Source organism: Rhinolophus hipposideros (genome assembly GCF_964194185.1).
Source record: "Rhinolophus hipposideros genome assembly, chromosome: X".
In the NCBI taxonomy this organism is placed as follows: Eukaryota; Metazoa; Chordata; class Mammalia; order Chiroptera; family Rhinolophidae; genus Rhinolophus; species Rhinolophus hipposideros.
In genome coordinates this window covers 20,568,008-20,594,918 of record NC_138046.1, presented here as the reverse complement: position 1 = coordinate 20,594,918, position 26,911 = coordinate 20,568,008, and the positions used below count along the sequence as shown (strand labels likewise).

At 42.4% G+C, this 26,911-nt stretch overlaps 2 protein-coding genes across 2 annotated transcripts; one reads left to right on the top strand and one right to left on the bottom strand.

Annotated features, from left to right (window-relative positions):
- Positions 1–389: 389 nt before the first annotated feature.
- VGLL1 (vestigial like family member 1) lies at positions 390–26,560 on the top strand. Its single transcript, XM_081043912.1, has 5 exons — positions 390–600; positions 4,793–5,011; positions 17,555–17,980; positions 19,713–19,772; positions 25,289–26,560. Exons 2-5 carry the CDS (start codon positions 4,810–4,812, stop codon positions 25,327–25,329), a joined length of 729 nt encoding a protein of 242 aa, XP_080900038.1. The 5' UTR covers positions 390–600; positions 4,793–4,809; the 3' UTR covers positions 25,330–26,560.
- Positions 5,491–5,868, bottom strand: LOC308495529 (activated RNA polymerase II transcriptional coactivator p15-like; the record flags this gene model as incomplete). Its single annotated transcript, XM_081043913.1, has 1 exon — positions 5,491–5,868. The coding sequence occupies one exon, from the start codon at positions 5,866–5,868 to the stop codon at positions 5,491–5,493; it is 378 nt and encodes a 125-aa protein (XP_080900039.1).
- Positions 26,561–26,911: the final 351 nt, after the last annotated feature.

The window sequence follows — 26,911 nt, the reverse complement described above, 5'->3', positions numbered from 1 at the left end:
GTCTATTGTGGGTTCAGAGATGTCCTGACTCCCTCTGGGGCCAGCAGAGACCTGTGACAAGACCATAAAATCATAGGGGTCTGGGCTCCCCTTCCCTTACCACGGAGAGAGGAGAAAGTAGTGATGAATTAAACTGACTTTCTCAATTCCTGAGATTCAAAGTGACATTAGCTTGATTCCAGCTCCACAACTGATGTTTCAGGAGTTGTGTTATTGACTCTGTGTGTGGTTTCCGGGCAAACAATTGACTGCCTATTTTAAGAGACAATATTGCTAAGTGCTTTTTTTTTTAATGCAAAAAGAAAGAAATAAAAAAGAGCTACCTATTTTCCTCATTCCTGCAGGTGCCCAACCCGATTGACTTGTTGGAGTGCATTTTCTGCATTCTTAATAGATAGCTAGCAGGAAATGTCTCCTGTAGCCCCGCAGAGGGGCAGAAAGCAGCGAGGGGAGGGTACAAAATCCCTAGCCCCTGCTTCCGCGAGCATTGAGCTGCTCTAAAGGGGGCCAGACAGCTCTGGCCATCCAAACACACCTCTGCCCAGCCATAGCTTGGGCCGCTGCATCTTGCTGTATTTCAGCTGATGGTTGGGAATTAAGGTAAGAAAAGCTGGGGACTCTTTTTGGTGGGGACGGATGGAAATTTAACTGGGAAGGAATCGAGGTGCGGGGTGCGGGGTGGGGGAAGCTGTGAGCATCACATGCTTTGCTCAGTGAGATACAATCTGGTCCCTTTGGGGCTTTTGTTCTAAGTGATTATTGTGACAACTTCTCTGACTCCCCACCCCACCCCCGGGTGCTGGGTACCGTTTTGCAGAAGTGTGGTTAGTGTGTCCGTGTAGGCACTGGGGTAGGGTGGAGGTCAAACAGCTGATATTGGATTCTGTGTTAAAATATTTGGGCAGATGATTGAGCAATATTTCGAGTTCTACTTGAAGTACTTGGTGCCTGTATATTTTGTGTGTCGGGGAAATTGCAAGCTACGGTATACTTTTGCAGTTATGCTGTTCTCACTGCACAGCTGGCAAAGCTTGGCCTTGGGTTTTTGTCTGCAAGGGGCTTTTACTATAAGCCAGGCACTGATACAAAAACATCTGCTCCAGGAAAGTCCCATCCTTTCTTCTGCCTCACTGATACCCCTCAGTTCCAACTTTGCAGCATCCTCTTCTAAGCCAGACCCACCTGTACCTCCAAGAGGGCTCATTGGAGGATGAAATTGCTTCAGAGGTGCAATGATATGCAGTTCTGCAAAGGATTAAGCCAAATAGCAGTTCTCAGAATTGTAACATCCCTCAAATGCAGATCCTGTCCACTGAGGGCCAAGTGCAGCCCAGAGAACTGCGTGTGAGCTGGATGGGGACCAGTAGCCCATGACTTTCCTTTGAATGCATTTCCAGTGTTTAAATACGATAAAGGAGCCAGAGGGGGTCCTTGTGATTTATTCAGGATCCCTAGTTGCCCATGGTCTGAGCCTTCCAAGGTGATGGGACTGAGATGTTGTTTCTGAATTTCTCTATCTCTACCCTTTCCTGGCTGTGGCCAGGTGACCTGTGGTCACTACCCAAGGAGACTAAGACCGTGTTTCAGGTCCCAAGTGTCCAGACTGCTGCTTCTCGTTTCTCGTGGCTTCAGGGAATCTTAGCAAAGACAGATTGCAAGCTGTGTCAAGCCTAGAACAGTGGCCACAGGCAGTTCTGAGAATAAGAGTCCTATAAAGGTGCTAAGCAGCCCTTGCAGGGAGAGGCTTCAAGGAGAAGCCCCTTAGAAGTGCACGGATGTTCTGCCTGCATTCGCTAAAGGAAACGAGGGGCTTGCTTTAGGTCCCTAGAAATTAGAGGCCAAGCTCTCACATTTGGTAAATGGGGAGACTGAGGCCCACAGAGGGGAAGGCACTATTAGTTCTACCTGGTAGACAGTAGGGGACTGGAAAAAGTAGAGACATTGAAGCCAGAGAGACCTGGGTTCAAATCTCAGCTCGGCCACCACCTACCTGTGGCAGGGGCAGTTTATTTCACGTTCTGTAAGCCCCAATCTGCTCATCTATAAAACGGGCATAATAATACCTACTTTGAGGGTTGTGAAGATGGGAGAAAATACATGTATACTTTCTGGCACAAAGTAATTATTCTGTAAACTGTAGCTTTAGAAAAAGTGCTGCTACCACATTTATCATTACTTTATAATTCATAACACCTCTGCTTTAGTTTTTGCTAATTTTGGAATAGATTTGACATAACTAACTTTAGTGTGTACCACATGTTAATTTGATAAATTTATATATTGTAATATGATTCTTATTGTAGCCATAATTATCACCTCTCATGTTGTTACATAATTATCCTTTCTTTTTAGTAGCTGGGATGATTAAGTTCTAGTCTCTTAGCAGGTTGATGTTGATTATACAACATTGTTGTCTGTATTCACTGTACTATTCACTCGATCTCTAGGACTTATTTTACTACTCCTTGCAAGTTTGTACCCTTATACAACATCTGTCCTGTTCCCCCACTCCCACCTCCTGGTACTTACCATCTAACTTGCTGTTTTTACAAGTTTGGCTTTTAAAAATTTCACATGAGTGATATCGTACAGTACATGTCTTTCTCTGACTTATAATGTGCTCAAGGATAACACCTGTGCTTTATTTCTTCAACTTTGAGTATCCGAATATATATATATATATCATGTGTTCATTGAGTGATCATTTATTTATCTACAGCGAGCACACAGATCTTAAGTGTATAGTTTGATGACTTTTGACAAATGTATACATCCACATATAACCATTACCCTTGTCAAGATAAGATATAGGGTATTCTCAACACCCCAGATTCCCTCCTGCCTCTTTCCAATTTCCACCCCACAGGCAACCACTGTTCTGACCTCTATCACGAGAGGTTATTTTTGCCTGTTCCATGTAAGGGGAATCTTACGTGGTCTTCAGTGTCTGGTTTTTTTTTTCACTCAACATAATGTTTTTGTGATTATTCCATGCTAGTTTGTTCCTTTTTATTGCTGACTAACTTTCCATTGTCTGAAAATGTCACAGCTAATTTATTTATTCTCCAGGTGATGAACATTTGGGTTGTTTCCACTCTGGGGCTGTTATAAATAAAGCCGCTATGAACATTCACATACAACTCTTTGTACGGACATATGTTTGCATTTCTCTTGGCTATGTGTACCTAGAAGTAAGATTGCTGGGTCACGTGGTAGGTGTATGTTTAACTTTATAAGAAACTGCCAGTTTTTCAAAGTGGTTGTTCACATGTTTTTTGCAATAAGGGTACAATGGATTCATTTTTCAGGTAGTGCCTGGTTAAGCTTAGTGTGGCTGACAGCTGGGCGAAAACAGAGTGATGTGTTCAAAGGCTTCTGGAGACAACATTGTCCATTTATGACTGGGGCTAGAATGATTCTGAAAGGAGAACTCTTTAGAGAGGGTCCCCTGCTCACAGCCAGATTCCTTCCTAATGTCCCAGCCATAATTTGTTGATGCTTTGAGTAGAACCATAAAATAACAGGCTGCAGAATTCAAATATTCTAACCTCTCCATTTTATCTGAAGCCCAGAGACCAAGTGGTTTCCCAAAAGTCAACCCCAGGCCCTCTGACTCCTCTAATTGGTATAATTTCCATGCATTGTGCTGTCTCTGCATGAAATGTCATCATGGCCTTCAGCCGTTGTTTACTGAATACCTGCATTGTGCTAGGTGTTAGGGATAAAGAAATGAATAAGAAATGGCTCACATCCTCAAGGATCTGGAGGACTAGGGAGGGAGTCAGGCTATTCAACTCTATTCATTTTCATAAGAATTAATAGATTGAAGGTGTCTTTAGGTGGGGCACTGCAGTCAGATTGGGAGGGGGGGGGCAAAGATAAAGGAGCTTCTCTAGTTAAAGGAAGAGAGATAGAGAAACATTTTGAGTGCCTGCTGTGTGCCGTTTTCTGGCCTGGGTGCAAAAGGACAGAGCTCAGGTAAGATACAATGATGGAGGCCAGGTTTAAGGCAATACAGCAAACAGCTATCAAACATTTACTCTATTGCAGGACCTGTTTTAGGTGCAGAGGGTAATGTGGGGGGGCAGAGCTGACAATCTTTCAGGTGCTTTTCACCAATGCTGCCACAATATATAAATGTAAAAAGTGTGTGAGTGTGATTGTGTGTATTTTGATATCTGCATTTGGTTCAGCATATATCTGTCAGGAGGCCTTAGGACCGATGTGGTTTGTAATTGCTAGTTTCTAAGATGGGGTGGGGAGTAGGTGCAGGCTACTATCATATATAGATTCTGGCATCAGAGAGAATTTGGTGTGTTTTAGTATCTTGCATGGAAGTAGTTAAGATGGAAAGCAGTGCTTACTGTGAAAACGGAAATTGTCAATACGCACTGGATTGCTTAGCCAGCTCTACAGGGGAGCTCTCCCTTTGTCCAGGGGGATCTACATATAGTTCTGGGAGGAGGAAGGCACTTCCCCAGAAGGATGTTACTCCATGTTTTGGCCCCATTGTCCTTTTTTTTTTCTCTTCCCATTTTTTGATGATCTTCTAATCATGTTGACAGACAATACTTCTCATTTGTCAGGAAGGGCCCCTTCAGCACTTTGTAGAGCTGTCTTGTTTCCTGAGCACTGACCATACCAGGCTCCCCAACTGGTCCTCAGACCAGTGCAGCGTGGTTGTTGAGCCTCTACTCGGTAGGAGCAAACTGCTTGCCCCCAAGGATGCTGCCAAGGATAGCCATGCCACTTGGAAAAGTATCGCCTGTAATATTTTGCATTTGATCCACAGTGATCACCTGTGTCTCAATGGAAGAAATGAAGATGAATGCTGGCCAGATGCAGAGGCCTATAAAGACTGAATGGAACTCCCGGTGTGTCATTTTCACCTATTTCCAAGGGGACATCAGCAGCGTAGTGGATGAACACTTCTCCAGAGCTCTGAGCAATATCAAGAACCCCCAAGAACTGAGACCTCTGAGCCAGAGTGAAGATGTGCTCCTGAGGAATGGTAAGCTTGTTGAGAGGGGGGAGAAGGCTGAACTTCCCTAAGGCTACCACTCAAAGACAGTTCTCTGATGCTCTTAATACACTTAGACAAGTGTGTATATTTGTTGAAGGCAAGTCACACTGAGGAGTAAGAAGCTGCCACCCCTTTCTTAGAAGTTTTTTTATTTTTTTTAAGATTGTATTATTTGATTTTATTTTACACAAGGTGGTGGGCACAAAGAAATCTTCCTTAATAAAGTTGACGATTAGTTTCATTCAGAACATTTTAAATAATGAACATTAAAAAAATGTATTCTTACAAATGCTTCTGCAATCTAAATATACAATAGCTTGGAAAACAACGTTTAGAAAACAAAAGCCAATGTAAAAAGACAAGAACAGTACAGGTTTTAGAACAGTACAGGTTTTATATGGCTCTGGTTTTACAGTTTGTTACAAAGAACAGTACAGGTTTTATATGGCTCTGATTTTACAGTTTTCTTACTGCATCATCAATGTCAGAAATCTAATCTGTTCCTTCAGCTGGTTCCACTGCTCAGGATTTAAAGAAATACCTTTTCTTCCTGGTTTCATTTCACCTTCTGGATCCATCCAATATTCTCTAATATCAATTAGGACTTTCCTTTTAAAGTCTCGAATGCTGATGTACCTCATCTTTCCAATCTGAAACATGTTAGCATCTCTGCTGCTGCTGCTCTGCTTAGAAGATGCCAGGGCTCTTGAAGTTTCACCAGTCTTTTGCTTCTTTACAGCTTTTTCTGAAGTAACTTGCTTTTTCCCCTTTAACTTTTTGTCAACTTCACTGTCAGAATTGCTGCCAGAAGAGCTTGAAGAAACAAGTTCCTTTGATTTACGCATTGCTCCACTCCTGCAGTCTAACAACCTAGTGTTCATCCGCTTGCGACTCCTTTCTTAGAAGTTTAAAGTGAAAATGAACACTGTTTAATGAAAGTACTTCATCTATTTCATTGTTTGCTCCATTGCGTTAAATGCTAGGTTCACTGCTCGGTACACAGTCAGAATACCACAATTGTTTGCTATTATCACCATTATCAGTATTGTTAGTAATAGTAGTATACAATCAGAGCACCACAATTGTTTGCTATTATCAGTTAATAGTATTACTACTACTACTCCTGGCCCGAAAGGGGCAGGAACACCAAAAGATTTGTGATTGAGAAAGCATGTCCTATGCAGGTATACCTAGCCTCCTCTCAACCAATAGTGGATGATCTGGTGATTGGGGGAGGGCCCAGAGGCTGGTACATGGAATCTCCCCACATCCTTCTCCCCCAACCTTAACAGTATCAGGGGTGTGTTTCTATTGTGTGCACTATTGGGTAATATTTTTAAAAGATGCATTCTTGTATTGCAAAACAATTACTTCAAGAGCTATGTCAAAATAATGCTCATCAAAATATCCAGGTGTGGAGAAAGCCATAACAATGAAGCTGGCAAGGGCTGCAGTGTGACTTATACGGACCCTAGACACTTTGGCCATCATGGGCCCCTTCCTCCAGAAAAATATGAAAAATGATATTTTGTGACCACATTGGTATAAAAACAAATATAATCCAGGCTGGAGTCATTTTCATATATTCCTTATCATTATTGTATTCGTTTTTCTTCCAATTTTAAAAGAAGTGAACAGCATTTTCATGGGCTCCTAAAAGTATTCGTGGGCCCTAGACCTGCTGTGCCTAATGGAGAAGTTACCCTGCCAGGTGGATGTGAATTGATAGGGCTCCTCATCCCCTTTTGAAATGTGCAAATAGACCAGGGGCCTCTGCCTGCAGAAGAGCTCACCTGTTTCCAGATGTCATCACTCTGGCTTTCCTCTTTGGGTTTCAGCAGAGAGTTGGTATATATCTGATGTACTCACATTTGCAGAATTTTCTTCTCTCCTAGAAATTCCTTTTCCAGTCAGGTGACATGGTTTTCTCAGAGACTTGTGAGTTAAGTAAACATGTGGGAGGGGGTGTGGTAGCAGAACAAACTAAAGGAAATGCTGTAGAAGATCTTGTTAAAATGGCACAAGGATGTGGGGGGGAGTAATGTCTGAGAGTATGCTGAGTACTTCAGAGTGGGAGCAGTAATGACTGATCTTGAGTCATTTGGGGAATTTGCATGTGGTAAGTGGGATTCAGAGGACCTACCTATCTGACTTCTCAGAAGGGTCAAAACCCCAGGCTCTTCGTGCACAGACAAGTCTGCCAACTTTGGCTCTTTGACTCTTTGATTTAGATCTGAATACACTGGCTTGGTTCATTACAATCACTCCCTTGTAGTAAGTACTATCCATCCATAGTTGCTCACTTCCTCTATCCTGCTTGCCTGGTCAAACCTGAGATAAAACCAACTCTCGGCCTATTGACCCATTTCTGTGCTTCATTTTGCAGCAAGACTCAAAAGTGGCAGCTGCATCCTTCTAATAAATTGGAGTCATGTTTAACTCCTCTCTTTATCTCATACCTCACGTTAAATCCTTTGAAAAATTCTGTAAATTCTACCTTCAAAATAGTCCAATATCTGACCACTTCTCCCCATCTCCACAGCTATCACCTTGGTCCAAGAAGCCACTAATCTACCCCCTGGATTTTTGCAGTAGCCTCCTACCTTGTTTCCCCCAAAATAAGACCTAGCTGTACAGTCAGCTCTAATGCGTCTTTTGGAGAAAAAAATTAATATAAGACCCGGTCTTATTTTACCATAAGACTGGGAATATAATATAATATACAATACAATATAATAGCAGGTCTTATTTTACTATAAGAGTGGGTATAATATAATATAATATAATATAATATAATATAATATAATATAATATAATATAATATAATATAATATAATACCTGGTCTTATTTTACTATAAGACTGGGTCTTAAATAATATAATATAAGACCAGGTCTTATATTAATTTTTGCTCCAAAAGACACATTAGAGCTGATTGTCTGGCTAGGTCTTATTTTCGGGGAAACATGGTAATTAGTCTCCCTACTTCTGCCCTTGCTCCCCTTCAGTCTATTCTCAAGATAGAAATCACAGTGACACCATTAAAATAAAAGTCATATCACAGCATTCTTCAAAACTCTCCAATAGCTTCCTGTCTCACTTGGAATCAAATACAAACGTTTTAATGGGGCCCGACCTCATCTGGGCCCCAGTTAAAACTTTCTGATCTCATATCTTACAACTTACCATCTCACTCACTTCAGTCTCGCCTCCTTGTTATTTGTAGAAAATGCCAAGTACAATCTTGCATTGGGCCCTTTGCTAGTTTTCCCTCCTCTTCCTGAAATGCTTTTTCCCCAGATAATTACATGACTTCCCCTTTCTTCATTCAAATCTCCATCCAAATGTCCTCTCTTCATACAGGCCTTCTCTGAACAAACTATTTAAAAAATGAACCCCCACCTGTCACCCTCTGTCTTACCCTGTTTTATTTCTTCTTAGCATTTGTCTCCACTGGACGTATTATATATTTATGTGTTTCTTGCCTCCTTCCAACCCCTAGACTCTGAATTCCATGGCAGCAGGGACTCAGTCTGTTAAGTGCTGCTTTCCAAGTACCTAGCCCAATGCCTGACACATGGAAGGCTCTCAATAACTATTGCTTGAATGAATGAGATTGGGATTTGGATTAGAGGGTATTGCTGTCTGCCATAGATGGAGTCACTGCAGAGAGAGGGATTATGTGGTGTACAGCTTTAGAACCAGGCAGTCTGGGGCCAGGCCAGCTCTACCATTTATTAGGTTAGTGCACAAGTAATTGCAATTTAAAAAGTTAAAAATAATTGCAAAACGGCAATTACCTTTGCACCAATCTAATATTAGCAATATGATCTCAGGCATATCACTTCATCACTCTGTGCCTCAGTTTCCTCATCTCTACAGTTGAGTATTAGTTAACTATAGAAAGAGTCAATGAAATAATGCATGTCAAGCTGCATGTAGTAAGTGCCACATGGATGTTAATTATTTTTATGGTGGTGGTGCCAAAGCTTGACATGTGTTTTTCAATGGCTAGAGTGGACATGAGAATCTGCATTCAAAAAATTATTATTACAGAGCAGCAAGCAGCTCCTGTAAGCCTTCAGGTTTTCCAGGGACTTGTGCTGTGTGGCAGCTATACTGTTTCCCATGCCTTCTGACCTCTGGGCCCCTAAGGGATCTTGGACATGGTCCTGTTTCTTGCCCAAACCAGTCTTCGCAGGCCAAACAGAGGCAGCTTTCTTCTCCACCTACGTTGGTTGTTGCGTTTTCTGTGAGAATCTCTCAGATCCCTTAACTATGAAGATGTCTCCCTCGCAATGTGGTATGGGCTAGGCAAATGTTTGTCTCACTGGTTGCGCAAAAGAAGCAGAGAGCCTGTCTTCCTTGAGGGCCTCTCTTATCACAGTTAGGAGTCAAGTTTCTCATAAGCTCTGCTGCCTCAGAGGAAGGCCCCATGAAAGAAGATGGTCCCCCAGTGGTTCTCACTGGAGGTGTTTTATGAGATACAGGCAGCTTCAAAAATGGTGGGAAATCGATAATAAAGTGGCCATTCCTTACTGAATGTTAGCATCTCCTCAGCCCCTGAGTCATGCCTAGAACAGGCTCGTATTCATGGACTCCCAGCGCCGACTGCCCCACATTCTAAGGGCCCTCTGTCAAACCAAATACGCAAAGTCCAAACAGACCTGTGTGGCTAGGACATGCCATCAAATTTCCTGGCTGCTTTTCCCAAATCAGTTATTTTTTTATTTACTTATGCATAATTTATACTGGCTATACTTCAGAAAACACAAGTTGAAGGTATCTTTGAATTAATCTCCCTTTAAAAAAAGGACATTGGTGATTTCAGAGTAGATAACTTGAGAAGCTTCAGTAGTTACCACTGGGGGAGGCACAACCCAGGTACACGTCCCACCCCATATTCTTCCTGTCACGGCTTCCAGCCCAGCCCCCGGCCTGACAACATTGCTTGAGGGCTGCTGAGAAAGTGAGGGTGTACACCTGAGCCACAGAGTTCTCTTATAGTCAGTCTCAAAAGGTCCCACCTCCTTTCTCCCCTCCTCTGAAATCTAGTGAGTGAGGAATAAACACTGTGTTTCTTTTTTAGTGTGAATCCTATGAGATAGAGTCATGCTTGTTGTTTATGGTCCTTTTGAACACTGACAACTTGGTGTCTTCCTTTCCAGTTAGGGTGAGGAAACTGTCAACATATTCTTGAGCCACTACTGGGTGCCAGACACCAGGCTACAATTTCTGCATCCACTTCAGTGGTTTAGAAAGGTCAAAGACTGGCAAACTGAATTTATGGTATTAGAAGATAGGAGAGTGGTTTCCTTCAGGGATGGGTGGTTAGGGACTAGACGGGGGCATGGCGGTCATGTTCTGTTTCATGCAGTTTATGAAAATTCCCCAGCTGCACACTTTATACTTGTGCATTTTCCTGCATTTGTATTGTACTCCACAAAACCACTTTACAATGGGTACTCATATCCTCACTCACAGAGGAGGAAACTGCAGCCCAGAGAGGGTAAATGACAAGGCATATCACACAGCAAGTGAGTAACAGTGATTGAAACCCAAGTCAGTCAGACTCCAGAGCCAGTCTTTTGATTACTTCACTGTCCTGCCTCTGATCCTAACAACACCATAGCGAGAGTGTTAATATTGCCCGCAAGGATTCTTGCTAATGCTGTTTACAATGGCTAACCATTTTTTGAGTACAGACTCCTGTGAGCCCGGGAGGTGTCACATGGATTATCTCACTGAATCCTCACACCAACTTAACTCTCACTCTGCCCAGGGCAACAGATTCAGAGTCAAGTAACTCGTTCAGGATCCCACAGCTAATAAGGGGTGGCTGTTCGCAACCAAATCAGTTTGATTCCAGATCCTAAGCTCTTAGCCACTTTGAAATACTAGCACATGTTCTGTATTTCTTCTCCATTTTCAGTTGGGAAAAGGAATCTGGATAATCATTAAAAGGTGAGGTACCACACAGGGAGGTGAGTGAAGGAGAAGCTGGGACTGTCTCCTGTAAGCTGTCCCTCTGTTTCCAGTGTTTTGACCTCCGCTAATACAAAGAATATAGAGGGTGTCAAAAAGTGTATACACATTTTAAGAAAGGAAAACTGTATTAGAAATGTAATACTCAACATATACCAATAACAAAAGATGAATACAAGTCGCATTTGACTTCTGTAATGACAAGAGGTACTCAAAGTGGTTCCCATCAGCTGATTACGGCAAACTACTGCTTGAGCCATGTTGACCAAAATGTCCACTTGTATACATTTTTTTGGCACCCCTGGTATAATACAAAGAAGGCAGAGGGGAGAGTCAATGCGTGCAGAGTGGGCAGGCCAAGGTTTGGACCTTCATGGTGCACAATGTGGGTGTGCGTTCTGAGGGTTCTAGGGTTCAACTTCATCATAAAGCAGGATTTGTATTAAAGGGAGAAACAGGGGAGAAGGAAGGAAATTTAAAAAGAAAAACAAAACAAGGATAGGTAGAAGAAAACGAGGTAATTGTGTATTGATCTTTCACAGTTGTGATTCAGATTCACTGAGTGAAGAGGTTTCTTAAGGTTTTACTTAAAAATAACTTTTTCTGATAATAAAAATAACGTGGTAATTTTTGAAACTTTCAGAAAACACAGATAAGCAGTCAGGACACAAAACCATGTGTGAATCTATGCACACATACTAAGTTTTACAACACAACATTATTTTGTACATATGGGCTATAACTTTTTTTTTAATCAACAATAGTTGTGCATCTCTCTATGCTATTACATGTTCTACATCATTTTAATAGCTCAAGAGTACCCCTTTTATAGATGTATTAAAATTTTTGGACATTTAGGTTATTGCCAATCTTTTACCATATTATAAATGCCAGTTTGAGTATCTTTGTAGCTAAATTTTTATACGCATCATTGATTATATCCTTAAAATAAATTGCCATCAGTGCAATGACTGGATCAAAGCGTATACCCAAATTTTAGGGTTTTAACATATACTGGCAAATTGCTTCCCAGAAATGTCATGCCCATATGCCACCCCTTAAACCCCAGTAGTGTGGGAAAGCATACTACCTCTTTGCAATGTTGGGGAGGCATAGCCAGTAAACGCATGAGGTTTGCAATCAGACAGCTCTATGACTTACTAACTGTGGCCTTAGGCAAGTGACTTGAACCGCTCTGGGTCTTTTCCATCTGGGTTGCTGTGAGGATCACATAAGATCATGTATGCGGGGTGTTCAGCAAAGTGCCTCCTCCAGAGGAAGTGCTCAGCACACAAAAGCTGTTCTAGATTTACAGTCTTGCCTGCCCAGCTCTGAGGGGTTCTTCCTTGGGAATGGACACACACTGAGCACAGGCTACTGAAATCTAGAGCCGGTATCTACTCCATCTTCACATCAGCCCTGGAGTGCTGCTGCTGTGGGCTTCTCTTCTCAGTCCCTTTCTCCCTTCTCTTCTCGGCACTGGGTGACTGATGGCAGGGAGGATCCTCAGGCCTCCTACATTACCGTTTCATTTTTTCCTGGGTTGGTTACATGGAATGTTGCAAACTAGGAAAGAAACCTATGAATGTGAGCACAAACTGGGTTTATAAACCGAAACAATGATTAATAATAAAACAGCAATAGCTATCACTTATTGAGTGCCTATTGTGCACCAGGTACTGTGCTAAGCCCTGTACACGGACTCACCCATTTAATCTCACAACAGTCCCAAGAGGCTCTGAGATGGGAGAGGAGGTGGTCAGTGTCACACAGCTAGGAAGTGGTAGAGCTGGGATGGGCCTCCAAGCCTGTCTGATTTCAAAGTCTGTGCTCTTAAACTTTTGGCATGCTACTCTACTCATTCATATAGAAAGATTAGTGTGAAGGGCTGTGTGTGTGCATATGGTTGAGAGTGCGTACATGTTTGTGTACATATGTGTGTGTAAGCACATGTGTGCACATGTGAGTGCATCTGTGCATGTGTGTATTTATTAGAATAATATTAAGTCAGGCCTTACTACATGTTAGACACACTGAAAATTCCCGAGGACATGATAGTGAACAAAAGAGAAATGGTCTCAATCCTCAAAGTTTACTGGCTAGCGGGGAAGACCCATAGTGAACAAATGAATGAGGAAATGAAGAAATTACAGATTAGGATTAGTGCTATGAAGGACACAAACAGCACAGTCACAGAGAGCAGCAGGATACAATTTAGATTGGAGGTTCAGGGATAGCCTTTCTGAGGGGATGACATTTCAGTTAATGTGTCCAGAAATTAGTCTGGAATAGGGAGGCAGGGCCACCACTCAAAAACAGAGTGCAGAGGGGCAGCTGGTTAGCTCAGTTGGTTAGAGCGCGGTGCTCTTAACAACAAGGTTGCCGGTTTGATCCCCACATGGGCCACTGTGAGCTGCACCCTCCACAACTAGAATGAAACAGCTACTTGACTTGGAGCTGATGGATCCTGGAAAAGAACAACACACACTTAAATAAATAAAAGTTAAAAAAAAAGAGATTGGAGAGAGAGTCTTCTGGGGTAGAAGCAAACTTTTCAGTGCCTAGAAGTGCTTTCTAGAAGGTTCTGGGCTCTTAGATATGTATATCAGTAGGTGTGGGTGGTGTCCCTGTATTTGCTTAGGCCCCAGGAATGGTCTGCCAAATGGTCTGCTGGTTTTACCCTAAAGGGGCAGAGTGGGAAAGGGAGACTAGCACTCTCTGAACAGGACCTGATCTTAGGACCAAAGGCCTCAGGAATTCTAGAGCATGGATGGCACTAAGAGATAGGGTCTAGATGCTCAAGAGTTGGAGTATATGGAATGGAAACATTTTGTATTCCTACGGAAAAGAAAATCCAGCCTGTCCCAAGTGTCCCAGAACCAAAGTGTTCCTTACCTGTTCTCCATTCATTAATTTAGTTTGGGGATTTAGGAGGCGGCACAGTCTTCCTGGGGCTCCCTCATCTTCAGAGGGAAACTTGGATAAGAAAGGGTCATCAGGGCCACTTGTAGCAGCGGCAGCAGTAACCTTGGGCCAGTCCAGGCTGTGGTTTAGGATACCTTTACTGGTTCACAGGGTACAGGGGTGTGATTGCTGGAGAAGTGTACTCAAGAAGCCTCGGAAAGAGTGGCCCATCAAATTCAGGGTCTTTATTTTCTTTTTTTTTGGGGGGGGGAACAGGACTTTATTGGGGAACAGTGTACTTCCAGGACTTTTTCCAAGTCAAGTTGTTGTCCTTTCAGTCTTAGTTGTGGAGGGGGCAGCTCAGCTCCAGGTTCAGTTGCCTTTGTTAGTGGCAGGGGGCTTAGCCCACCATCCCATGTGGGAGTTGAGACAGCAACCTTGTGGTTGAGAGCCCACTGGCCCATGGGGGAATTGAACTGGCAGACTTCGGCATTAGGGGCATGGAGCTCCAACTGCCTGAGCTACCGGGATGGCCCCCAGGGTCTTTTCCACTCCACGTGACACCAACGCCCAAGCCTGGTCTAGAAAAGTGCCTTTCCCAAGGCCACCCAAAGCCTACTATTGGGTTGCTGTGAATTTGGGATTAGGGTACTCTGTGCCTCCCCACAGGATACCATCCAAACTGTGCTCTGGTGCACTCAGTGACCAAATGGGACCTTGGACAGTGGCACACCACCCACTCCCCTTAATATTTCAATCAGAGAATTCTGGAAGGGAAGCAGTTAACAGAAATATTCGAAACACACTGGGGCCTTGCATTCAGCGCCTACGTCATATGTATATCTGTAAGTCCAGTTCAGATGGAAATTGCCCTGTTGTCAGAGGCTACACATTGTTTCTAATTTGTGCTTAGGACATGCAGTACCCTCAGTGAATATGAAACACCGACAGTGATTATACTAGGTCAGCTTATTCACCCTCTTTGTGCTATACAGTGCCCTGAATTGCTACTGCTCTGCAGATAATCAGTTTTCAAAAGTAACATGCATCTCCAGGAACAAATCTTAATATGTTTCCTTACTCTTGATTTCATTAAAAGAGGCCAACAATTACCAGTTGTTTATTGTGAATGATGTGAAATGTTGGGCAGAATGTCTATGCCATGCAGGTTAGGGCTTTTTTTTTCTTCTTTTGTCTTATCATCTGTATGACGTGAGAAGTTATGGTGGTGGGTGGGGGCATTCCAGTATCACTGGGCAGACCTGTCAGACATTCTTATCTTGTGCAAAATCCAGGCAAATTGAACATTCAGGAGAGTTAGGAGAGGCACATGTGGAGGAGGAGGAGACCAGACAGTCTTCCTTTGTATCTACACCCAAGCCCCCCTTCATTATCTTGGATAGATGAGAGGCTCAAGGCTTTAAGTATCACCTGCCAGAGCTCTCTCTCCCTCCTTCCCTCTTGCATGAGTGAGTATTGAGAATGGGGAAGAGATCCATCGGTGTCATGAACTATCCTAGACTTCTTGAGAAATCAGAGTCGGTGGCTATTATAGGCACAATTAGAAGTAGTGTCTGAGACCAAAGGAGACTCCATCCCATTACCCAGTCCATAAGAACTTCGCAAGAAGAAACTGAGGGAGTTACTGCTTGACCTTGAGCATTGTACTTTTGCAGGAAGAGGTCCAAGCAACTATTCCCCACCCCATGACTTACCACTCCAGCTTAGATCCCTGGTTGGCTAATCTGTTGTGCTACCTTGGTCCAGTCTCTTAATATCCCCAAACCCCGGATCCCTTTTGAAAATGGAGTTTCGACCCCTAGACTTCGGTGAGTGTTACCAAAGTGTTACCCTTTGTAAAGTTCTGTGGCGTCCTCCTATTCTGTTTACTCAAAACGCCAGCTACAAAATAAAGCCAAACAACAGCAACAACCAAACACAAATCACCTAAAGATATACTGGCGGTGCCAAAAAATGTATACAAGTGGACACTTTGGGCAATGTTGTTGCTCAAGCAGTAGTTCACCATAATCAGAAGTGTCTGGATGCTGATGGTAACCACTTTGAGCACCTTTTATAATTGCAGAAGTCGAAGATGACTTGTATTCATCTTTTGTTATTGGTATATATTGAGTATTACTATTTTATGTTTATTTTATTTATTTTATTTTATTTTATTTTATTTTATTTTATTTTATTATAAGGAGGGCGCAGCTCACAGTGGCCCATGTGGGGATCGAACCGGCGACCTTGGTGCTGCCAGCACCATGCTCTAACCAACTGAGCTAACTCAGTTGAGTATTACAATTGAGTATTACAATTTTAATACAGTTTTCCTTTTTTTTATTTATTAGTTTCATGTGTACAAAACACTGTAATACTTAGACATTTATCATTTATATCCCTCACACAGTGATAACCCCCCTCCCCAATCTACTACCCCTCTGACATCGCACATAGCCGTTACATTTCCACTGCCTCTATTTCTTACGCTATAGTCCACTTCTTGTGAATATATATATATATATATATATATATATATATATATATATTATAGTTGACATTCGTTATTATTCAGCTTCAGGTGTCCAGAGCAGTGATCAGGCATCTACACCATCCCTGAGGTGGTCTCCCTAACGAGACAAGTGTCCATCGGATACCCTACAAAATATTTACAAGATTATTGATTATATTCCCCAAATTGACTTTTGTATCCCCATGGCAATTTTGTAGTTACCGACTGTTTTCTAATCCCCCCAATCTCCCTTATCCCCACCCCCCTCCCATCTAGTAACCCCCAGTTTTTCCTCTATGTCTCTGAGACTATTTCTGATTAGTTTGTTCATTTATTCTATTCTTTAGATTCCGCATATAAGTGAGATCATATGGTATTTGTCTTTCTCTGTCTGACTTACTTCACTTAACATAATGTTCTCTAGGTCCATCCATGTTGTTGCAAATGGTAAGATTTCTTTCTTCTTTATTGCTGCTTAATACTCCATTGTGTAAATGTACCACAGCTTCTTAATCCAGTCATCTACCGATGGGCATTTCGGTTGTTTCCATGTCTTGGCTATTGTGTATAGTGCTGCAATAAACATAGGGGTGCATAGACAGTTTTCCTTTCTTAAAATGTGTATACATTTTTTGGCACCCTCTGTGTATGTGTGTGTGTGTGTGTGTGTATGTGTGTATACATGTGAAGATGCTCATTTTAATTTTGTTAATATAATTGAAAAATGTAAATAACTGAGCTGCCCACAAATACCATGTTTGTTAGTCACATTACTACTTATTGATGGAATACTGTGTAGCCACTTAAAATGCTGGTGTTGGCTCTGTTCATTGTTACAAGAGGATATTTGTGATATTCTAATGATGCGAAAGCTACCTTAAAAATAGTATGTGATGTAAAAACATGCATACATGAATAGAAACAAATCTTAGAAAGGAATACACCTAAAGGTGGACAATGGTGGTCTCTGGATATTACGATTCGAGTGTTGTTGTTGTTTTTTAACCTTTTCTACATTAAAAAATATAGTATGCATTAAAAAATATAGTATGCATTAACCAGAAAAATGTTACTTGCATTTTGAAAACAATAAATACTTAACATGTCTTCTAAATCTTCCCTTTCCAGATATTGACATGCCTCCAAATCAGTGGCGTTTCTCTTCTCAGTGGACAAAGCCAGAGCCGGAAGTGTCTTTTGCAGATGGTGCCGCCAGCTGCAGCATGAATGGGTTTGGTCCCATGGCTATGGATCAGTACTCAGTGCCCCTGACTGGGAGCCCCTCTTTTCAGCCTGGAGAGCTGTGGCATTTCTCCTCCCCAGCCAGCCCCAGTTCCCCAGAGCCTGATTATGATTACCCTCATGCCTTCTCTGCTGAACACCTGGTTCCAGAGGCCCAGCCTGATGAGAAATATGAGCCCCTCCTAAGTCTCCTCCAGCAAGACAGATGTGTAGCCCATCCTCAGCAACCTGCCATGTGGGAGGATTGCAACTCTGCCCAGATAGTCGGAAGCATGGGATTTACCTTCAACCTGCCTTCCAGCCCAGGCCACTGTAAGGAAATGCCTCCAGATACTGGGAGGCTTGCCTCTGATTGGTTGGGGTTGAGAGTGAGTTGGCATGAGATGAGGTGACAAGACTAACTGCTGCCACTCCGGATATGGGGCTTCTGAGGGACAGAATGTTCTGCTTAAATGTTCCATATATCTTCACTAGGCTTCACTGGCATTCACAGTTTAATGACCACAGGGTTACGTAGAGAGCCAGCCAGATGGACTTGGCTGGGAATATTCACCCAGCCTATTGACTTGGACCTATCCTAGAAAAATGATGGGTTGCTGCCTAAAATTGTGGGGTCTGCATTCACCTCACTATGAGCCACCAAATAATCCATTTGTAAAACAGAACTCTGTGGCTCAAACTCTCTCCTCCAAATAGGTTGGCAACTCACAATGATGCCAGGCTCCTGGGCAAAAACAAGGGCAATCTATACCAGCCATCTGCTCCACACATTAAAATTCAAAGCGACTGTAGAGGCAGCCCCATTACTGCCTGGAGACCGGCACAGTGCCTGGTTATATGTGGCTCACGCCTGCGCACTGGGCTCTTCCTGCTTGCTTTCCCTTGGGTTCCTATTTCCTAACCATCACCCCTCCTCTTGAACTAAAACACTTCTTTATTCACTCCCTCACCAAATATGTAATTAGTGTTTACCAGATGCAAAATACCCATGAAAAAAAACAAGACTCCCTTCTTTGTAAAAGGATGGGGAAGAATTGGCCTGAGGTATACTTTCACCAAAAGAGCTGTTCTATAAGATTTGCCATTCATATGAAATATTGGTAATAATATATATTTTATAGTTTCATGGGGCCAAGCCTACATCCTTTGGCATACTGTTCTCTTGAGTGCATTTTCTTTCATAGCTGTGGAGTCCTTACATATCTGTGGTTCTAGTGTCCCATGCCTGAAAGAAATCGCTAGATGCTGCCCCGACTCTGAACTAAGTATATGGTACACAAAGGGCCTGTTCACCGTAGCCTCCCTAAGTCAGGCACTGTTTCATCCTAATGTTGAAAACAAATTTCCCATTAAAATACCACTCCATCATTTCCAGAGTTTGATTAGGTAAGTACTTTAAAAGAGTAAATCATAAAAATGTCATGCTTGGGAAACCTATGAAAATTCTCTCCCCTGTACTCCTTTTCAACAATACGCTCCTACTGGACTCAGGAAAAAATTAGGCCAACTGTTGCCTGTGCATACACACAGCAGAGCCCTGTTTCAACAGTTGGTTAGAATACAGATGGCTCAAATTACCACTTTCCAAACAGAACAACTCTATAGTTCAAATCTAATCAGCAAATATTTAGTGAGTATCTGTTATATGCCAGGTACATCATGGCAAAACTATAATGCAGGCATTATCCTAGTCCCAAAACCTCTAGACACAGTCTCAAACAAATGTTTATCACTAAAGTCTTGACTGCTGCAAACTCTCACACTTGACTACTAATGTACTTCACGTTACTCATATTAATTGGTGATTGATGGTTCAGGATATGTTGATGAAGTTAGCGGCCCTTAATGAGGAACACTGCCTATCAGATGGGAACAAGGCCCACGGGGGCTTAAAAACAGAAGCTTTTTTGTTTCGGTAGCATCTCAGAAAATATGCCAGGTGTCCACAAACTGAGGGGCTGGTGTTTTGGGGGCCCTGGCGTGCAATTGGGCACTTTCTAACTTAGCCCTAGAGATTTCATTTTCAATCATGTTTCTTTTCTAGGCAAGAAACGATATTTCACCCCAGATCGTGGACCTGCTACTGCCAGCCTTGCAAGTGAAAGTAAGTGTCTGGTTCTGCTTTTGATAATGTATGTGTCTCTGTGTCCTGAGAACAAAGTTGAGAAGTTTGTAGCATAAAAATCAAGATCTCCAGCAACTGAAAAGACCCTCATTTCTATCATTTAATATTTTCATAGTTACAATTTGTTTCATCTTAGTCTCAAAGAGCCCATGCACTTGGTATCTTGACCATTCTCTTATTTTGCCACAGAAGCAGAAAAATGAACAAGTTTGTGAGGATTAACTTGCTCTGTCCCAGATGTCGAATTTTCAGCCTAGAATATGGGGCCGCCCCAGGACTCTGCAATCAGGGAAAATGACACTGGAGGCCACAGGCCAGGACTGTGGGCTCCACACTATTTGAAAGTGGGTCTATAGGAACTTCCAAATGAGGACAATCTGGGTAGAATGACATGAGGATCTTCACGGCCTGGGTTCGAATGTGGCTTCATTACTTACTAGATTCAGGAATCTGGTCCCATTATTTAACCTCTCCATACTTCAGTTGCCTCCTTTGTAAAATGAGGGTTAAAATAGTGTCCACCTCGTAGGGTTTTTGTGAGGATTAGTGAAATAACTAAATGCTTAGAATGTATATCCTAATGTAAATGAGCTACAGTAAGCCATGAAAGGTAAGCCTACCAAACACATGGTAAGCCTGGCACATAGTACTATCAGAAAGTGCCTTTTTGGAGGGCATCCTGTGTGCTGCAGACCATGTTCCATGTTGTGTGTTTGAGAGGAACAAAAGGAATAGCTGCTACCATGGCCCCTGATCTCTTTGCAGTCACTTTAGACTAGTGTGAAGTGGAGGGGAAGGGCAATATATAGAGCTCACTGGAATGTCAGCTCCTGGAGGGACTTTGAGGAATGTGCCACCACATCCCCAGCACCTGTGACAGTGCCTGGCATAGAGGTCAATACATATTTAATTAAAGAGTGAATGCTGGAAACAATAACGACATTGATAAAGGAAATGATACAAATAGTACAAATTGTACTGCCAATGTAGTACATTTTTTTTATTTGTTTGAAGTCCTTGTGTAAGACAGACAAATAAGGCACAGACCACCCTCAGTGATTACTTGGCCATGCCCAAGTGAGGAGATAGATTTAGGGCTGGTTCAAGAGCCTTAGCATGGCTGAGTCAGGCTTCACATCAGTCTCTGCCCAAGGGAGTAAGCTCTGCTGGTCTTCTAATTAATGAAATTCAGGATTATAAAGTCTCCTAAGTCCTTATGAACCATTTATACATTTTTTAAAAAAAATTGTAAGCCTTGGAATTACTGAAAACTTGAGGCTTTAAATTGTTCATAGACCAAAAATAACAGCCACGACATGTATGGGTGTTGACTATGAGCCAGATACCCTACACACCATCCTGTTCAGTCCCCACAATGACCTTGGGATGTGTGTATGAGTGTAACCTAGGCACCTTACCCATTAGGCATTCAGTAAATAGGGATTGAATGAATGAATAAACATCCCCATTTTACAGATGAAGAGACTGAATCCCAAACAGGTGAAAGGACTTGCTGTAGGATTCTAGCAAATGGCAGAGGTATTATCTCTCTGTTCTGTGTCCAAAAGAATCATCAAAATCATAAATTATCATAAACATAAATCATCAAAAACAATTCCAACTTAAATTAAGTGCACAGCAGTGAAAATTAGCAACTGGTAAAATTGTTTCACTGTAGATGGGTTCACTGTCTATCTGTGGCCAGGATACTATCCTAGAGTAAGGGGAGAGGGATGAGGAAGGCTTGGAGAGCATGCGAAGGAGCAATATTACCTTGAGAAAGGGACAGGAGACGAGCAGAGTAGTGAAGAGTAGTTGAGGGGAGGTGGTTATCTTGCTACTGTGTCTCTGGGCAGAGGGAGGCAGCAGAGCTTGTAGATTGCAAAGGGGGTAACTTCCTAGGGCTCTGAATAGAAGGACCAGGAAACCCCACAAGGCCCATGCTCTTAAGCCAGTTTCCTAGTCTTGCCTGAGGTTGAGAACCACAGTGGGGGCGGTTGGGGCCTTGTGAAATGTATGGACTCTGCACCCTCACTTCCTGTTTCCGTAGATTTGGCATGAGACTCAGTCATTTCTTTATAGGTTTGATTCTTTATGTATTTTATATTAACCTGATTTCAAAGTGAACTGGATGAACCTTTCAGTAGGAATTTTGATAGTTCTGAAAGATTTCATCTGTGAAGTCCCAGATAAATATTTGTCAAAGGGAGGAAGGCAGAGCCCCCTGCCCCTCCAATATGGCCTAGTTCCCTCATGCAGGTTGTCAGGTACCTCTGAGGCAGTGACCATGTGGAGCAGAAGAGCGATCAGCCGGAAGGGTAGTCAGACACCTTTCTGGAGGTGAGTCCGATAAATTTTGGTGCCAAAATTTTTAGCAAATTTGATTTTTTTTTAAGTCTGTAGATATAGATACTGGCTGTACATTGCTTCAATATTTACATATAATAATGACATTGATATTGCTATTTGCCAGACACACACACGGATACACACACGGTCTTGGTCCCTGCTCTCATTGAGTTAGTAGTCTAGTGGGGAAGGCAGAACACCTGCCCTGCCTCCCCCCAAAAGTGGAAAGACAAAAATATTTAAAGTTATGATAAGTGTGTGAAGGAAACATTATAAGGTGTTGAAATAAGGAAAGACAGGGGCCAACTTTGGATAAACTGGTCAAAGAAGGCTTCCTGGAGAAAGTAACGTGTGAGCAGGGACCCGAATGAAGCAAGTGAGCCAGCTTTAGGAAGAATTGGGGTAGAGATGAGGGAGGTAGAAGAAGCTGCTCCTGCAAAGGTCCTGAAGTGTGTGAAGTATGGGAACAAGGCCAATGTGGCCAGAGTGTAAGGAGAAAGGGAGAGTGTGCCACAAGACCAAGACCAGACTGGAGAGGTAGACAGGGGCCAGGTGACATAGGGCCTTATGGGTCATGTTGAGAGTTTGGATTTTATATTCTAAGTGATTTGATGAGTCCTGGAAGGCCTTTATTCAGTCCAATGTGCATGTAATAAGGTCACATAAGCTGTTGTAGAGAGGATAGATTGGAGAAAAGCCAGAATGAAGACAAAGACCAGTTAGGAGGCAAGAAGCATGAGATGATAGCCAGGACTAGGTAACAGCCGTGGAGATAGAAATAGATGTATTTGAGATCTATTTGAGAGGTTTTGCTCTTATGATTTGCTAATGCTCTGGATGGGACTGGTAAGGAAAAGGGAAGACTCCAGGTTAGCTCTTCTTAGGTTTCGTGCTTGAGCAACTGGGTAGATAGTGGTACATGTATCAAAATGAGGAAGATTGTAGGAGGCACAACTCTGTTGTGACCATGTTAAGTCTGAGGTGCCTATAAGATATCCAAGTGGATATACAGTTGTATATGTAAGTTTGGAGTTCAGAAGAGAAGTCTGGGTAAACTTTTCAGGTTGATCGATATATAAATAACATTTAAAGCCATTGAATGATGACCTAGGCAGAGGGTATAGAGTAGATAGAGAAGAAAGAAGAACAGAGGACAGAGTCCTGGACTGTGCCAGTATTTAGAGGTTGGGGACACGAGGAACCAACAGAGGATACAAACAAGGAACAGTTACTGAGTGAGGTGGGAGGAGAGCCAGGTGAGTGTGGTGTTACAGAAACTAAAAGAGAAGGAATGTTTCAAAACACAGGGAGTGATCAACTCTGTCAAGGGCTTCTTAGAGCTCAAATAAGAAAAGGACAGAGAAATTTCTATTGGATGTGGCAACATAGATTTTGATAACCTTGTTAAGAGTAGTTTTCATTATGTGATACGGACAGAAGCCAGATTAGAGTAGGTTGAAGAGTGAATGGGAGATGAAAAGGGGGAGATAGTAAGTGGTAGCAGCTTTTTAAAGAAGGTTATCATTGAAGGGGTAAATAGAAATGAGGTAGTAGCTAAAGAGACTAGTAGGGTAGGGTGAGTTGTTTTGTTACAGTTGTTGTTGTTTTTTGCAGGTAAATAATAGAACATATTTGTACGATAATGAATGCTCCAACAAAGATAAAGAGCTCAGTGATGGAGCAAGATGGGTGAAGTCTTTGAGAAGACGGAAGGGACGTATGAAAGCACTGACATTTGCTAGGAAAAGGGAACATTCTAACATTGAAAATGTGCAGAAGAAAAAGGATACAGATGCAAATATATTTGCAGGCTTGTTTGTGGGGAGTCTACAGAGTACTAATCAATGATTTCTATTTTCTCAATAAAGTATGAGGCAAGATCATTAGCTGAGAATGAGAATGTGGGATATTGAAGAGGGTAGAAAAGTATGACAAAGTCTTCTTGGGTATTGGAAAAGCAATCTTGCTCATAGACTAACATGAGCAGGATTTCTGAGAGCTGATCTCAAGTCTGAGATGTTTCACTTGGAAATGGTCAGCTGGGTTGTGTTATTTTCATCAGTGCTGATACCGTGTTTCTCCGAAAATAAGACCAGGTTTTATATTAATTTTTGCTCCAAAAGCTTCATTAGGGCTTATGTTCAGGGGATGTTATCCTGAAAAATCATGCTAGGGCTTATTTTGGTTAGATCTTATTTTCGGGGAAACACTGTAGGTTAGTATAATGCACAGAGAAAGCAAATGGTGAGGCTCAACCAGGGTTGAGGTTTTGGCAAGTCAGCACGATGAATATAGAGGAAAAGTAGTTAAGGGTATTTGCAAGTGAGTGATTATCATAAGGGACCATTGTATCTAAGCTGCACAAAGAAGGAAATCGAGACTGGTAGAGGGTGATGGGTAGTGGCAGGTAATGGAATGAAGGAGGTAATGGAATGAAGGATTAGGTTATGTGAAAATGCCGCAGTAAATCAATGACATGGGAGGTGGTGGTTGAAGAGTAGATGTTTGAAATTGAGATGAGAAGGGTGCCCCCTGTGTAGGTGATGACAAAGTCTAGCCTGTGACCATGGCAATGTCTGGCTGAGGTAGAGTGAAGTAAAAGGTCATTAGAGATGAGGAGAATGACAAGAATCATGAAAGTGAAGCAAAATAAGAACCAGTATCTACCTACAACACAGGTGCTATTTTTATCCTCATTTACAGATGGGAAAATTGAGTTTAAGGGAGATTAAATAACTCACCCAAAGTCAGGGTAAGTAAGTGCCAGTCAATTTTTTTCTGACTTCAAAGTCCCTGGTCTTACCTACCAAGCTAAGCTGCAGTGTGATGACATAATACTTCCATTCTACTTCAAATAAAGACACTGTCTCTTTGACAAAATAGTAGCTAACATTTGTTGAGCATGTATGTGCCCAGCACTGTTCTAAGGGCTTTATGTGTGTTTAACTCACTTAATCCTTACCAGAATCTTATGAGGTAGGTATCATTAGTATCCCCATTTCATAGATGAGGAAAGTGGGGCTCAGATAGGCTAACTAACTTGCCCAAGCTCACACAGATAGGCAGTGGTGAGGTCAAGGTTCAAACCTGGGCTCATTTGACCCCAGAGCCAGCTTCTTCCTCATCATGCTTATCCTGTTTTTCAGAAACCCAGTCTCCAGAGAAAAAAGATCTATTCTTTTACTGAACTTCGGTTTGAAGACGATTTTCTCCTGTGAATCCAGATGGTCTAAAGACATCATCGTCCTTTTCTCTTCTTGCCACTAGAGAGCACTGAGTCAGGAGCAAGTTTCTGTTCTCCCGAAAACTGTACACTTCTCTTCCTTGGTACCTATGCCCTATGGCAGGGTTTCAATCTTGTTAAGTGAACCCCAGCCTATAAAAAGAATTTTTCAGGGATCGAGAGCATAGAGGCCCACCTGCTTGCTCATCCCACCCTGCCACCCACCCACTGCTCCCCTGCTTAGAAATCATAGTCTCCTTACCCTTGACCAGCAAGGTCCTTCAAACCAGGACTGACTGGATTGTCCTGTAGGGTTGTCTCACTTTCCAACTGAATAGAAATACCAGGACTAGCCGAAAAGCTTTCCAGCCTTAACCAGACTGATGCCAATTTCACTCCTGCTGCTACCAAAATAAGAATGAAAATAGGGTGGGCAATATCCATTGAGAATAGGTTGAGACTGGGCTTTTCCTGCATCCTCAAAGTCTGGAAAGAAGCTGAAAAAATCAGGCTGGCCTGATGAATGAAATACTTTTGCTTGGAAAATGTGATCCCTTAATTCTAAAAGAGTGATTCCAACAGGAATTGCTGAGACATCTGAGAACTAACTTATTGGAAGTCAGTTAGTAAGCAAAATGCCTCATTCCAAACTGGGCCTGGAGTAAGTTCTGTATCCAGAGCATTTCTTAGCTTTAGTTCCATGAGTTATTGTCTACCCTCACTCTTAGGGTGAGGATGCTGGCATCTGACACCCCACAGGTGTTCATCTGGACCGTGGTGGCACCTTGCAGCCTTCCACAGGGGCCCACCTGATTTCCATAAACAATGTAAACTTTCCCTTAGCTCTTTCACTGTTAGTGACATCTGGGAAATATTAACTTTCTTTTTGGCACAGAACCGTTGGGGCCACCCATGTGGATCACCCACAGCATCTTAGATGAATTAGAGATGAAAGGCAAGGCTTGGTCCAAGACATGGCACTAGGACCTCCCTGCGCATTGCTCCAGATAAAATGACAAGTTTCTCCAAATTCATTTACCTCGCCAATCTAGTAGACAGCTTTGTGGCCACTGTGAGTTTGATACCTACCTTGTGACAAACCCAGAAGCCCCTGCTGTTAATGTTCCCTATTCACACCCCACTTGCTCCTGTGTAAAAGCTCAGGGTGAATAATAAAATTTCACTTTTCTGGATTACGCTGGTCTTGATTCTAAATTTTTTTACATCTGTGATCTCGTGCAAAGTTCCCAAGAGCCCTGAGATTGGCATTATCTTCACATAATATCTTTGGGTACTGAGGCTCCCAGTTGGTAAATGGCCAGCCAGGAGCAGAGCCATTGCTGAAGCAAGGTCTCTGACTTCAAGAGCTCTTCTCTCCACCATAATACTTAACATCAGGATGGCTCTTAGATATTTTTCTTCCCTTTTGCTATGTAAATAAAGACTGCATGAATGAATTGGTGACTATCAGCAATACAGTAATTCTTCTGTCTCGAACAGTTTTTCAAGTGCATTACATATGTGTTTCCTAGATTTAGTAAGAGGA

Bases quoted from the DNA above. Each gene is read 5' to 3' on its own strand.
- VGLL1 (XM_081043912.1), top strand. From the start codon at position 4,810: ATGGAAGAAATGAAGATGAATGCTGGCCAGATGCAGAGGCCTATAAAG. The intron at 17,981-19,712 runs GTAAGGAAATGC...TTTCTTTTCTAG, and splicing joins GCCTTCCAGCCCAGGCCACT to GCAAGAAACGATATTTCACC. The intron at 19,773-25,288 runs GTAAGTGTCTGG...CCTGTTTTTCAG, and splicing joins TGCCAGCCTTGCAAGTGAAA to AAACCCAGTCTCCAGAGAAA.